We start from the raw sequence: 14,965 nt of genomic DNA, 5'->3' as shown, positions 1-14,965 counted from the left end.
GTCAAGCTCTAGTTATTATTATATTACATGCATGGAAGTGGAAACCAACAATAACATATCCATAAAGAATCGTCCATATGTAAAATTTACGCCGGGAATGAGTCCACGAAATATTCGATTGATATCAAGTGTATATCATCGACCATTTTGGTTTTATTACTTTTTTCTGGAATACTTTAGACCATCGTTTTTTGATAATTATATTTCATAGGAACAATATATGCTTTTCAGCTACGTTGTGAACAGCCACAAATTAAGTAAGAAGACAATAGAGAAAAAAAAATGCTTTTCACCTATGTTGTGAACAGCCACAAATTAAGTAAGAAGACAATAGAGAACAAAACGTATTGAGACAAATACACGTTTAAGGTTTTTTATTATTGTGTGAATTAATAATCTTACAAATCTTTAGACTCATATTTATAACAGGCTTAAAACCCGATTTCTTTTATCCTTTAGGAATACATACTTATCTAGAAAAAAATAAATTTTTCTAAACTTAAAAGGCATACCGTATCCACGAATGTTGGATTTTTACTGGTGCACAGATATTTAAGACAGACAGATGCAACAACCTATATAACTTTTACGTCTAATTGACTTCGCCTTGATCATCCAGATTACGCGTACAAATATAATCGTTTGATGAGCTGGATCTCGATCAGTGCTGTACAAAAAGTAAAAGCTGCATAATTCGTGATAATATAAACGTATAGCAGGCCGCCTGGCCTATAAAATCTAAAAACCACAAATACAATGTTCTATAAGTTAACTAAACATACCAACGATTTGTGCAAATATCACTAACACTGGAATATATATTATTAATACACTAATTTATAGATTAGCTGTCCCATGTGTTAAGTTGGTAATATAATATAAGTTTCATATACAAGGCTGACTGGTGATTACTATTCTAATAGCTACATTCTTGATTATGTGTCTTTTCTCAGATCATTCATACAAGTCCTACATACCAAAATATTGTAAAAGGAAAATAAAGCAATATCCTATATATATGGGCGACAGCTTTCGTTTCCCAACATCTCTCATGATGGTACATTCCTTATTGCTAGCTCTGAATAGAAATGAGAATAATACTATAATTTATATTTCAATATAGCTAGTATTCACAGAAATCTCCATATATTCCATGTTTACTACACAAATTCATATGCCACCATGACTTTTATAAATGTTCTTATCTGTATGGTCCCAGTTACACTAGTAGTCAACTAGTGAAAAAAAAGGGTATTGACCCGGTAGAGAAGATTAGGCTTCAAAGCATATTTCATGCTATTTAAGCATTTAGAAAACATATGTAATAAGAAGAGTAGAAAAAAACACACATAGAGGCGACCATCAGTATATTTGTGATATGCGGGTATGTTGATATTAACCAACAACTCTGTTATGTAAACAAGTTTTTTTTTTGGAAGAAGGATATGGGTTAGTTCGAGTTTATTGGGACAAAAAAAAAACTATATCCCCGTGTTATGTTAAACACACATATTTAGTAGAATTTGTATACAGATTTTGTTTGAAGTCTTTTATATATTCCAGTAATTAGTCTGTATATACAAAAAATAACCATATTTATGATACGGACAGATTTTGGAGAATAAGTCAAGGTGGTCCACGAAGGAACAAAAGAATTTTTTTTTTGCAAAGAATGTTAATTATCATAAAAGATAGAGATTGTTTCTTACAAAAGAGACTAATCTATACAACAACAACACCCTGGCAAAAAGAAAGTAATAAAACAGGGTAATTGGTAGAGTGAAACAACAAAATGGAGTCCAAAGGAGTCCCTTGAAGATGCAAAAGGCCGAAAGCTATTTAGCAAAGAATTAAATCAACTAAAAAGTCATGAGGTTCCTGAATTTCTTCCTGTTTCTCAGAGCGTTGTTGGAGTTGATGACCTGTCTATTGATGTCCTTAAACACAACCGTAGGAGGAGTGATAGATTGGTTGATGACCTGTCTATTGATGTCGCTTGTTTACTCTGTCTGGCAGAAGAAATATAAACTTAGACAAGGATAACAAATCGTTCACATGTCGTCCATCTATCTAGATGAATAAACACAGTTATAAACTGAGAAAATCAAGTGGTTGTGTCTATAATGGATTATCAATCGTCATATTATAATGATATTATTTTGGTAGCTAGACTGTTTGATAGTTATCATAGTGAAAATATCACTTTGAATTGCTTTTGTTCTTCTAAACACTATATATCACATGTGAATATAGACCTCCAACACTTAAACAACGTTCTTCAAAGTTCTAATATTTAATTATGGTTAGCCAACTTGTTATACTTATCAGACCATTCCAGTACCAAATCTTTAAGAACATATTCCAACACCGCCATGCACACAAGTTGAGTCAAACATTTTGTGTCCACTAGATGTTCATGCCGTCAGGCCTATATATATACATAGTAGTAGAGTGTAAACACATCAACAACTTCACAACAAAGGGAAAAACAAATAAAGAGAAACGGTGACATGAAGAATGAGAAGTTGTGTGGTAGCCAAGGATGACTTGCCTGCGTCTTAACACCATATCACAGACTTTATCGATAGTCTCTGAGTTGGTTAGGCTGTAGGCAGTCTCCTCGGCTATTCAGACACTCCTCTTTCTCCTCATTTCACATTTCTCTTTTTCAATGACCGAACACAGAAAGCGTTTTGATACATTCGATTTTGGTTGGTCTTTAAATTGAAAACAAGTTTACGAGATCTCGTATGAGATTGGGTGGAATATTGTCTATGTATGAGCATTGGGACAATGTGTTGTGGAAAGATCGAGGGCTTTGCTTCACTGTGACCAATAAACTTCACGTGGAGAGTCTGTGGATCTTGTCGCCTATCAGCATGTGAGCTTTTCTCTAATTCTATTTCTAAATGTGGCCATGTAAAAGGGTCGGCGGCGAAAAACTTAATGATATCTGTGATATTATTGTTTAGTTCGTGAAGTAAATTGATTTAACCTGAAACAAGCAAAAAAGTTTTAAATCCAAAAACCAATTTATGCGTTTTACAGTCAGTTGAATATGCGTTTTTACATTAATTAATTTATAACTTCTATTTCTGTAAGAGATAACGTCTTACGATGCCTTTTCTCTAATATGGCTATCTATCTATCAATTCACAAGCCAGGCATTCGTTGATATACTTTATGAGTTCGATTTCCGTGAAGGTAGTTTCAATTTTTGATCCAAAAGATAATAATAATTACTGATTTAGTCATATACCTTAAAGACAAAATTAACATATACAACCAACCACAAAATTAACCAATTAAATTTGTGATTGTTGAATGCTGATGTCAAAAAAAAAGAGTCTCAAAAATATCTTAAAAGACATGTATCAGATCTTTTCCGCTTTTCGTAGCTCCAAGCTTCACCGTGACTGAAGACGACCGGATCAAATCTCGGACATAAAAGTCTCCTTCTTTCGGACAATTATTTTTCTTAATAAACAAACCCAAAACAAAATCTCAGTTAAACTCCAACCAGTTCTCCTTCCAGATCCTAAACCACTCATCATCTCCTCCTACAGATCTACATATATGGCGGTTACTCACTGATTCAGACACGCCGAAAAAGGACTTCACTTTTTCATCACTTCCAATGGCAGATCCTCGAAACGGCAAGTCCTTCTTTCTCACCTTCTACTTTATAATCACCCTCACTCTGCTTTTCATCTCGCCGTCGGACGCCAACGAGTCTCCGGCTATCGTTGATTCGACCGAAGACGTTACTTCCACCGATGTAGCTGCGTCGGTTACCGAACCCACCCGAGAAGATGCTCTACTGCATAAGCTCGAGGAACTCGTCAAGAATCTGACCGAGATCGTCTCTAATCTAGACGCTAAGTTATCCGAATCGAAGAACGAGATCTCTAAATCAGATGATGAAGCCTTCGTCGGAGGAGGAAGAGCCAAGGCGTTCTCAGTGACAAAGTACAGCCCCTTTTGGACGGAGAGATTCTCCTTCACATCGGCAGTGAAGCTCGATTCAGACGCCACGTGTATCAACGTGCTGCCGTTTAAAGACTTCGAAGGCTCGAGCAAGTACTTCGCGATCGGGGACTCTAGAGGTAGAGTTTACGTGTTCTTGAGAAACGGCGACGTTTTGATCGAGTTCTTCACCACCGTTGATTCGCCCGTTACAGCTATGGTTTCGTATCTTTCCATGTTTAAGAACTCGAGTTTCTTCGTCACTGGTCACCAAAACGGCGCCGTTTTGTTCCACCGGATCCACGAGGGATCGAGTGGAGAAGACTGGAACTCCAACTCGGTCTCGATGGAACACGTTGGGGCTTTCGATGTTGATGATTCCGCTGATCCCGTCACTCTGTTGGAAGTGCACCACGTGGGACGTGTTAGGTACATTTTGGCCACGGATCTTAGCGGGAAGCTGACGGTTTTAACCGAGAACCGGACGGTTTACGGTTCGGTTATCCCGACGAGTAGACCGCTAGTGTTCTTGAAGCAGAGGCTGTTGTTCCTCACCGAGTCTGGCGCCGGTTCGTTGGACTTGAGGAGCATGAAGATTAGAGAAACCGAGTGCGAAGGACTAAACCATTCTCTTGCGAGAAGCTACGTTTTCGACGCGACCGAACGGTCCAAAGCTTACGGATTCACCTCAGAAGGCGAGATCATTCACGTGCTGCTTCACGGAGATATAATGAACTTCAAATGCAGAGTTAGATCCAAGAAGAAGTTTCAAATGGAGGAGCCAGTCGCGTTACAATCAATCAAAGGCTACCTTCTTGTGATCAACGAGGACAAAGTTTTCGCTTTTAATGTATCGACTCAGCATTACGTACGAACCGCTGGTCCTCGTCTCTTGTTCTCAGCTGGTTTGGAAGAGATCAGATCCTCGTTCTTGAGCCATCGTCAGTCATCTTCAAGAAATGTAGGTGTAAAGGCGAGGCCTTTGATAGCTAGCGACAGAGAGAATCTTCTTGTGATGGGTTTAGGAGACGGGTACTTCGGTGTTTACAAGTCGAAGCTTCCGAGTCTCAAAGGAGAGTTCAACACAATGCTTTGGAGCAGTCCTGTGTTCTTCTTCATACTGTTTCTCTTCGGAGCTTGGCATTTTTTCGCCAAGAAGAAAGAATCTCTCACGGCTTGGGGACCAGATGATCCTTTTACTCCGACGGCTGCGGGACAGAACAGCTCGGCGAAAGAGCCGAGTTTTACTGAGCCTGCTAGAAGAAGCGATGACCTCATGGATCTAAGGAGAAGGTACGTTGGTGCGTCGCCGTACCGTAATGACCAGAGTTCGAGAGCTCCGGTGGATGGAGGAGGGTATAGAACAACGGCACAGGATCATAATAACTATCGAGGCGGGTCGGGGCTTGACTCAAGCGGGTTTGGTAATAGAAGAGATAGTTTGTATGGTAACAACAAAGTTATGGACGACGAGAGTTAAAAAGAATCTCTGTGACTTTTTGCATTTGAATTTTGACGTGTAAGAAAGAAAATACACTTTGTAATTCTCAAAGCTTTTTGTTATTCCTTCCTTTGTAATTTTACAGACATTCTCTTCAAAATGTTTGAATAATGTTAAATTCTTTGCAAAGTGATGCACACAACCCAAAATTTCAGCTGAAACCACGTTCTTGATCACTAAGATAGACGTTTGGTAGTAAAGATGCGATTCAAGGCATGACAGCTTACGCTAATCTCAATCACGTTGAGTGTTTGGTCTATCATGTGTGATCGTGCTAGCAAGTGGATTATAGATGTGAGGAGTTATTTAGGCTTTTTTTTCTATCTCTCTCAAATCTTTCTTTAGGTACAAGAGAATTACTCCCTCCGTTTTTTAATATAGGTCGTTTTAGACAAATTTTTTTGTTCCAAATTATATGTCGTTTTCGTTTTTCTATGTAAAATTTATTAATAATTAATGTTGTACGACCAATGGTAATATATTTTCTATTTTTCTATTGGTTGAATTGTGGTTAGGTAAATAATTAATGATATTTTTGTTTAGAAAATATAAGAAATTAATAGTTTTCTTAATCTACGTGCATAGCTGTAAAACGACTTATATTAAAAAACGGAGGGAGTACTAATTTTTAGAATAGAATTGTAAAGAATGGATTTATTCCCCTAGATTTCAAAAAAAAAAAAACACTACCATTTAAATGGAATAAAAAGACAAATCTCATTCTAATGATTCATATAGAATAAAATGAAATAGTCATAAAACATTTATGACTAAAAAGCTCATAAATAAAATGCAATAAGATGGAATGAAATTCTTTTTTTTCTTTATAATTCTATGACTTTCTTTATTCCATTCATTTGCATCCTGTTTTTTTTTTAATTTCATTCATTCATAATATTCATAAAATTAATTACCACTTACAGGTTTTATATTTTGCTTATGTTGACCGTCAGATGTATCAAGTCATCTCATCGAACGGTCCAGCCTTCATTTGAAACTAGTGAACTTGAGAAATAAATCTACACCGTGAAGTAGAGAAACACTACTTAGCAGCCTCTGATTCATCGTCGTCGTCGTTGTCTACGCAGAACAGGCCAATCAAGCTCTCTCTTCTTCTCTCAACAACTTCAAACCCCACCGAAAGAAAACAACCACATTTTCTAGGGCTTTGTCTGAAAAATTCTCTGATCCAGCTGCACACTGTTCCAAACTTTTCTCGTTTGGGTAAATCAGAGAAGGAGTCACGTCATTCAGTTTAGCTTCTGCGTCTCCGGATCAGAGAAAGTCAACGGCCATGGCTGGTCGTAGAGACAGAACCCAACAGCTCCGTGGATCTCGAATCGCGATCGCCATCCTCATCGGTATCATCATCGGCTGCGTTTGCGCCGTTCTGTTCCCCAACGGCTTCTTCAACTCGAGCTCGTCTCTTACAGTTAATGAACGCGTCCAGGTACTCGATCTTGCGCCCTAAAACGTATAGAACAAGTTACATAGATTGATTTGACCTGAATTGAGAATCCCCTGCGCTAGTCTCACCCATTATAGGTCTTAAGTTGCAATGTGTTGTGTAATAAAAATGAAAACTTTTCTCTTGATGTTGTGTTTGTTAGAGATTAGTTTGAGGTTGTAGTTGACTTGGTGAAAGTTCATTACTTTCTTTGTTTCAGGTTGGATCATCTTCTTGTGAATCCCCCGCACGGATCAAGATGCTGAAATCAGACTTCGCATCTCTCTCTGAGAAGAACGCTGAGCTGAAGAAACAGATCAGGGAGCTAACGGAGAAGCTGCGTTTAGCTGAGCAAGGATCAGACAATGCAAGAAAACAAGTTCTGTCTTTAGGACCACAGATCAAGGCTGGTCCTTTCGGAACAGTCAAGAGTTTGAGAACTAATCCAACCATCCTCCCCGATGAATCCGTAAACCCGAGACTAGCTAAGATTCTAGAGGACATCGCTGTCGACAAAGAGGTGATCGTGGCTCTCGCAAACTCTAACGTCAAAGCAATGCTAGAGGTTCAGATCGCTAGCGTGAAGAGATTGGGTATCACTAACTACCTTGTCGTTGCGTTGGACGATTACATTGAGAACTTCTGTAAATCAAACGATGTTGCTTATTACAAGAGGGATCCGGACAAGGACGTGGACACGGTCGGGAAAACCGGAGGTAACCACGCTGTCTCTGGACTTAAGTTCCGTGTGTTGAGAGAGTTCTTGCAGCTCGGGTACGGCGTTCTCCTCTCGGATGTGGACATTGTCTTCTTGCAGAACCCGTTTAGGCATCTGTACAGAGACTCTGACGTTGAGTCGATGAGCGATGGGCATAGCAACATGACGGCTTACGGATTCAACGATGTGTTTGATGAGCCAGCCATGGGATGGGCTCGGTATGCTCACACCATGAGGATATGGGTTTTCAATTCCGGGTTTTTCTATCTAAGACCAACGGTTCCATCCATCGAGCTGCTGGATCGTGTAGCGGATAGGCTCTCCAAGGCTAAACTATGGGACCAAGCGGTTTTTAATGAGGAGTTGTTTTATCCTTCGCATCCTGACTACATTGGGCTCCATGCTTCGAAGAGAGTCATGGATATGTATGAGTTTATGAACAGTAAGGTGCTTTTCAAGACTGTTAGGAAGGATCAGGAACTGAAGAAGAAGGTGAAGCCGGTGATTGTTCATGTGAATTACCATCCAGATAAGCTTAATAGAATGCAAGCTGTCGTTGAGTTCTATGTAAACGGTAAGCAAGACGCACTTGATAGCTTCCCTGATGGTTCTGAATGATTCATTCACCTGAAAAAGCAGGGGTAGGCTCAAAAGTTTCACAGTTTCTTGACGTTTCGTGATTCTAATTTTACTTTTCCTTTATAGTTTTCATGTTTAATGCTTCATGTCATCTGCCTTCTTTTTTTGTATTATGAATTTTGTGTAACTTATGACTAAAATCTCAAGTCTTTTTTCTTTACAACTCTGTTCTTTTTACATGATGAATCCTTTTTCTTCCACATTGTTCTCTCTGTTTCATCCTTAGCTATGTCTCAAATTCAAGCCAAATCATATTAAAATATTTGTAATGTCTTACAAGACTCTAAAAGGAATGATACATAATAGAAACATAACACCTTACACAGTCTATCTACAAAATAATGCAATGTGAAACAAACTCTTACTGGTACTATGAATATCGATTCTAGTACAAGAACCAGAACCAAGAACTGAACAACACACTAACACTCCAACATGCCACAACAGGTCCTTTTGTTCTTCATATATCAACTAACGACCTTTGGTGTTTCCAAGTGTGAGCTCCAGATCCTCCATAGCCACATCATGGATCCTCTCCCCTTCCCACGGCGTAACTTGCCTGTTCTCAAATTTAAACTCCGAGCTTTGACCAATCTCTTGGATTCCCGCAGTGTTTGGAGATAGCCGCTGAGGCACTGGTGGTTTCACTAGGTTGAAAGTAGGAGAAGCCGGCACTGCAGACGACACCCCATGGAAAGGCTGTTGCTGTTGTGAGAACTTCTGAAAGCTTATCCAATGACCAGAATCAACAGTTGAGGCGTCAGACTCATCACATTCAGGTATAGTAGCCGGAGCATTGAACTGGCGATGATGAGTGGGACTCGCAGGCGCAGATACCGCGTAGAACGGGTAGTTAAAAGAAGACATTGACTGTTTAGCAGCAATGGCCATGGACTGTTTGGTAAAAGACTCCCAAGTAGGTAACGGCTTGGGGTGCTTAGAGGTTGGTGAAGAGACAGGTGGAGTGACGGGAGCACTGTTTGAGATTCTGAGAGGAGGAAGCGACGAAGGGATCCCCCCGTTCCTGAGGAAAGGGAAGATGGTGGAGATGTTGTCGCCACGAGAAGGGCTAGGGAATGAAGACGACGATGGACTGACTTGGTAAGAAAGGATGGGACTCTCGAAAGGACTTTGGTTATAAGAAGAGGAGTAAGGAGTGGCTCGAGAGGATGATCCAGCCATATCACCAGGAAGAGGCTTATGTCCCTGACGGTCAAAGAAAATTTAACCAATGAAGAGATCTAAATATAGTAACTAGATCCATTTTTAGAAACTTTCAGACATATATATAAGGTCAGATCTAATAGGTATACCTTGCGATAAGTGGTTCCGTCTTCTTCAACCACCCAACCAGCTTCGGAACAAAGAGCCTTGAGGACTTCGTTGTTGTCGCAGTGCTTTGGGAGATTGTAGTTACCTTGAGCTCGAAGACCGTTATAGATCTTCGCAGCTACGGCTCTTCTCCTCCTCTCCCTCCTCCTGTTGTTCTCCCTCTCTCTCCACGACGGCTTCCTCCTCGTCGCCAACGCTGCTGCTGCTGCTGCTGACGTCGACGTCGCACCGTCAGACGTCATCTTCTTCTCTCAACCACCTTCGGAAAGAGTGAGAGGAGTTAGTGCTCACGAGGAAGCCGCTTTTTCTCTCTTCGCTGGAATGATGCAAAGAATCTTTCCCATTATTAAATAAATTAAAAAAAGCAAAAAACTGGATGATTGTGTTTTGACGTAAATTGGCCACGTGTCTATCTAGTTTTTGACGAATGGTGAAATTACCTGTGGCGTACGTAACTTACGGTGTGGTTTTGCGCAGTGAATCAGTTGAAGCAGTACGTTTATGTGTGTTTCTCTCGATCTGTGTAAAATGACCAGATTATAAAGAGAAGAGAGGAGAGACATGTGGGGTCCGGTTAATTGAAATGGGTCCCTTGATAGTATGACCGTGGAACACCCCACCTGATTGGTTTCTGGGACATGTTATTAGAAAACAAATTAATTTAAGCCTCATAATATTTAGTGATTTTTTATTATAATTAGAAATTAATTGTCACTATAGAGCCTATAGTGTGAAACAAAAACAAAAGAAATGCTCACTTTTGTCCTGATTAGTGCTGTATGTAAATATTATCATGTGCTATCTAATGATTGCTATCTTTTTCTTTTTACTTTGTTTGCTTTCTCACAAAATTTTATAAATTTTAATTGATAATATTGTGAAAACAAAATATGCAAATTGGATTCTGTTAGATGATTAAGCTGCCTGCCATCTTTAGACTAAACCCTTATGTAGTTATGGAGTATATTTATAAAATTTGGAAAGCTACTACCTCCATATATATAGTTCCACATTTGCTTATCATAAGCTAATCTCTGATTTTGTACAAACGTATTTACCATATCATAAGCTAATGTCAGGTTTAATATTTGATTTACAAAGACAAACTTGAAACCGTTTATGGTTGGATTATATATATCGTTGATATTTGTAAGCATATTATTTGATTGCTGTGACAATCAACTATACTTGGAATTATTGTTGTGGACCTTCCATTCATTGGTCTTGATTTTCTTTAATTTTCATGTTTTTTAAAAAACTGTATAGTTCATTGAACATAATAGGAAAATGGGATAGTGGATTTGCCCCACACATTGACCCATCAAAGCAGATATGATCTTCCAACGAGTAGACATTTATTGAATTCATTTACACGCTTTTGCTTTTAGTTATTCATGGTGTATATTTTAAAAAGAATTGAAATTCGAATAAATTGTGATATTAATACAGTATGTGATCTTACTCTACTGATGATATCTTATTTTTCTCTGAAACATCTGCCATGACAGGAGAAAAAAATTAGCTTTACTAAATTGATGGTACAATGATGTCAAAAGAAAAATGATGGTACAGTTCTGACTCTTTCAGACAATAATCTAACTGTAGCTCTTTCAGGCTTCGTCTTTATTTTAACGGTCGGCAAGACCTTCTAGCGCTAGCCGAAGGTCTCCTCACTGTATCCCCACAATGAAAATTGGCCCAAGCCAGGCTTCTTCTGGTTAAAAAATGTTTGTTAATGCACCCATTAATCTTTCAAGAAGTATCTCGAGTCCTGGAAGTGAAGCGGTTCGTTTCCCCAAGAGGTCCATCCAGATGCCATTTCCCTAGCAAATAGCTCAAGACACCGAGCTGGTTGAGACCCGGGAACATGTTTCTTTAGTATCTCTACACAAAAGTCCAAGTGAAAAGGAGAATCAGGGAACTTGTACAGCTAATATTTAATAAACTGCATTAAGCTCTTGAATTTGATGAAGATTGTAAAACAAAGATGTAGAAATATACCTCCAATTGGGGGTTTCCTCGAAAAATCTCCAGGGATGCTTATGATTATTTTGTTCTTATCCAAGAGTTCAAAATCTGACCTGTGTTTTGATTCTGCAAGCTGTAACATAGAAACAGAAGCTCAGTTTGCAGATTATCCAAGTAACAAAGACAATAATTGACTAACTTACCTCGGTAAAGCGGTAGCCTAGTATTAGATATTCATAAGGTTTATGATGGACCAGGTCCAGATCGCAAATCATTGTACCGTCTGGTTTCACCTATAACATTTTTACATAGACAACGTGAGAAAAGTTCAAATCATGTACCCAAACTCAGAAATCAAGAGGTGCAAGTTGGGATCAACCTTTAACCAATACATAGTAGCTGCGTACTTAACTCCCCACGCAGGGAATAGCTCTTTCTCAACAAAGTTAAGTAATTTCTCTCTATTGGTCACCCATAAAGCCACGAGAGCTCCTTCAGCATGAGTAAGCTGTTTGACTGGGAGGGATAAGAAGTATCTGTTTGGTAAAGTCGGATACCTAAAACAAGACCCAAAAAAAACATGTCCCATAAACTCTCATTCAAATGCAATAAACAATCTATTCCTCAAGTCGATATTATATAACAGAGGCAGGAAGAACAAACTTTGACTTCTGATGAGCGCTTGCATTCTCCCAGGGCGGATCAATAACTATAAGATTGAAGCCTTCTTCATATTTAGCTGCACATATAACGTCAATAAGATAAATACATAACTAGGCTCAAAGTCGCCTACTGATATGGTCATGACTGATCGTTCTACAAGGGACTTTACTCTAAAGCAGCAATAAATCACAATAGTTACCAGGAACAAGGTTTCGGAGGTGCAGTAAATCAGACTTCAAGGCAACATGAAAACACGAGAAGAACCATATCACACATCAGCTTAGTCAAATAAAAATTCAATCTTTAGAGAGCAATCATAAATTAGCACAAACCATGTAGAAGCAGCTCTTTCTAGGCATTATATATCTCCTGTTGGAAAACTCAGCATCAATGTCTTCTTCTGTCTCGTTCACTACTAGATTATTGAACACCTTAAACACTCTCTCTTCACTGCACTTCTCTATTGAGCAGCAACCAATTAAGACCACATTATCAAATTCATTGTTTTTCAGATAAAGATATAGAGGAAGACAAAACCTTTGTTATCGTCACAACTCAGTGTTATCTCGTACAGAGGAGCTTGCCACACTCCTCCAAGCTCAACAAAAGAGACTTCATCCTCACAACACTTGGTCCTCAACAAACCACCATCATCATCACTACTTAGACCCTTTATTAAACTCAGCAACTCGGTTTCCTCTAAAAGCGATTCATACGCTTCGGATATAAACAGACTCGCCTCCTGATGGCGGAGATTAGAAGCTTGCTCTGCTGCGCTAGGAAGGTGAAAGCTAGGGTCTTTCTGCTTATTCCGTTTACGCTTTCTCGTATTAGTAAGTTCGTTTGGTTGTTGTGGATTGAGATGCTTTGAGTTGAAGCAACGAGAGTAGTAACCACAAGGTGAAACCCTAAATCGAGTGTATGAACGGTTGATTATACGAACTGGGTCTAAGAAGAACCATTTAGAATCTTCGGATTCGTGGATACCTGAATCAAGGAAGCGAGCTAGCCGATCAGGTTTCGCCATTAACGGGTCTTCTGCTTCAAACAAAACCCTCCAAGAAGGATACTTTTATGAACTTTTCTTATAAGCCCCTTGAGTTTTTACAACTAATCATAATTAACCTTAGGCTTTTGAATGTTCACATTTAATCCTTAAAAAGATTGCCGGTGAACTAACAGATTGTGTTCATTTAATTCAAACAAGCAAAAGGCCCATTTTGGTCCCTAGGTTTATTTATAGCTTTTTATGTTTTAAAGAATATTAAGAATTTGATTTTTTGATGGGAGGGAAGGAGGGAGGGAGATGGTAAGCATTAAAAGCTGTGAATAATTGAAGCAGGGGTTTGGTGAGGGGTCGCTTTGATAGTTTCCCCAAATATGGGGACGGTTTGTTTTATTTGTGGGGGTGGCCTTTGTAAACTGTGACTATGACAATCAGTGACCCCGTAAAAGTTATGGACAAATAATTGATTTAAAGCTGTGTAATTTTACATAGTAAAAAGTAAAAAAACCATTTCTCTTTTTAAATTAGTAATAAATTAATTCATACAAACAAAAACATAGCTTGATGGCTGCTGATTTGGTTTAAGGACCTTTCGTAACATCACTATCAACAGGTTTTCAATTAATCTTCCATAATCAAACTAAATAAAACAATTATAAGAAAAAAGTAAAGAAATTATTTTCTGCAAAATTCAGTCAACAAATAATTACATTTGTTACTTAATTGCTTTAAAAGTTTTAAAATTATTAGATATTAGTGTTTTTCCTCAGCATTGTTAATGTTTAAAAATTATTAGATATTAATATTGTTATGATTTGTTGTATTACTTGGTTTGAGATTTTCTAATTATAATATTAAATTTCGTTTTTATATCCATACAGTAATAATTCAAGGGGAGTGCAAAGAGTGCATATGCACAAAGTCCCACATTTTTAGCCAAAATTTCTTTATTATTCCTAAATTTTTAGTTTTTACATATTAAAGGTTTGATTTTAAAATTTATGTCACTATTTAAAAAAAAAATTAAAATGGCATAGGACCAATCTATTTTTTGAAACATGTATCCGTTGTATTATTTTTCTTAACAACACCATGATATTTAAAGAGTCGTATTGATTTGTAATTTTACAAACCATTCTACTTCTTGAAATCAAACAGAGTTATCATTTAATAAAGGTTTTTAGAGCATCTGTATTGGAAGGCCCTTAAGACATCCCTTAGGGGAAGGGGTGGGAACCGAGGAAGAAAGAGAAGGGAAAAGCCCTTAATTAAGGGCTGTCCCTTACTCTTCTATGACCAAAAAAAAAAAAAAAAAAAACAACAACAACAACAAGGGACTTTCTCTCCCTCTCTCCTCATCCCACCAATACAGATGCTCTTAGTCATTAAATGAGTTTATAATTATTGTAGACTGTTTATTTTGATGCATGTGTTCCATTAATTTCACTGATATTATATTCTAAACCAGCAATTGTTTCCTTGGATTCTTTTATTTTTTCTGATTACAGAACATAGTTTTACAACAACCAAAAAAAAACATTAAAAAAGAAAAAAATTCTACCAAAGAGAGAACCATTATACTAAAAGAGAAAACTTATTAGATAAGGACAGAGGCAAACTAAATTTCAAACAAAGGAAAAAAGTGACATGAAGAAGGATACAAGCGTAATTTACTGCGAAATGGGTCCCATTCATGCCTGTCTTTATTAAACACCAGTCAACCAT

General features: G+C 38.0%; 4 protein-coding genes across 5 annotated transcripts; 2 read left to right on the top strand and 2 right to left on the bottom strand.

Annotated features, from left to right (window-relative positions):
• The first annotated feature begins 24 nt into the window (after positions 1 to 24).
• LOC103872735 (uncharacterized membrane protein At1g75140) lies at positions 25 to 5,596 on the top strand. The gene has a single exon (XM_009151172.3). The coding sequence runs from the start codon at positions 3,638 to 3,640 to the stop codon at positions 5,444 to 5,446; it is 1,809 nt and encodes a 602-aa protein (XP_009149420.1). The 5' UTR covers positions 25 to 3,637; the 3' UTR covers positions 5,447 to 5,596.
• Positions 5,597 to 6,373: 777 nt separating this feature from the next.
• Positions 6,374 to 8,471, top strand: LOC103872734 (arabinosyltransferase RRA3). Its single transcript, XM_009151171.3, has 2 exons — positions 6,374 to 6,917; positions 7,135 to 8,471. Exons 1-2 carry the CDS (start codon positions 6,762 to 6,764, stop codon positions 8,248 to 8,250), a joined length of 1,272 nt encoding a protein of 423 aa, XP_009149419.1. The 5' UTR covers positions 6,374 to 6,761; the 3' UTR covers positions 8,251 to 8,471.
• A 29-nt stretch (positions 8,472 to 8,500) lies between these two features.
• LOC103872733 (protein BRASSINAZOLE-RESISTANT 2) lies at positions 8,501 to 10,135 on the bottom strand. 2 transcript variants are annotated; one of them, XM_009151168.3, is made up of 3 exons: positions 10,044 to 10,135; positions 9,585 to 9,919; positions 8,501 to 9,477 (listed from the first exon to the last, which is right to left on the bottom strand). In XM_009151168.3, the coding sequence occupies exons 2-3, from the start codon at positions 9,843 to 9,845 to the stop codon at positions 8,743 to 8,745; spliced, it is 996 nt and encodes a 331-aa protein (XP_009149416.1). In that variant the 5' UTR covers positions 9,846 to 9,919; positions 10,044 to 10,135; the 3' UTR covers positions 8,501 to 8,742. The 2 variants fall into 2 exon arrangements, with proteins under 2 accessions (XP_009149416.1, XP_009149417.1); XM_009151169.2 differs by having other exon boundaries at positions 10,064 to 10,109.
• Positions 10,136 to 11,033: 898 nt separating this feature from the next.
• LOC103872732 (methyltransferase-like protein 2) lies at positions 11,034 to 14,743 on the bottom strand. Its single transcript, XM_009151167.3, has 8 exons — positions 12,772 to 14,743; positions 12,567 to 12,694; positions 12,434 to 12,467; positions 12,235 to 12,310; positions 11,951 to 12,128; positions 11,775 to 11,864; positions 11,605 to 11,704; positions 11,034 to 11,487 (listed from the first exon to the last, which is right to left on the bottom strand). Exons 1-8 carry the CDS (start codon positions 13,259 to 13,261, stop codon positions 11,348 to 11,350), a joined length of 1,236 nt encoding a protein of 411 aa, XP_009149415.1. The 5' UTR covers positions 13,262 to 14,743; the 3' UTR covers positions 11,034 to 11,347.
• Between the last annotated feature and the right edge of the window lie 222 nt (positions 14,744 to 14,965).

This window comes from Brassica rapa, chromosome A06 (assembly GCF_000309985.2).
Source record: "Brassica rapa cultivar Chiifu-401-42 chromosome A06, CAAS_Brap_v3.01, whole genome shotgun sequence".
Taxonomy (NCBI): domain Eukaryota; kingdom Viridiplantae; phylum Streptophyta; class Magnoliopsida; order Brassicales; family Brassicaceae; genus Brassica; species Brassica rapa.
The sequence above is the reverse complement of the archived record's forward strand: the minus strand, read 5'-3'. Positions and strand labels throughout refer to the sequence as shown.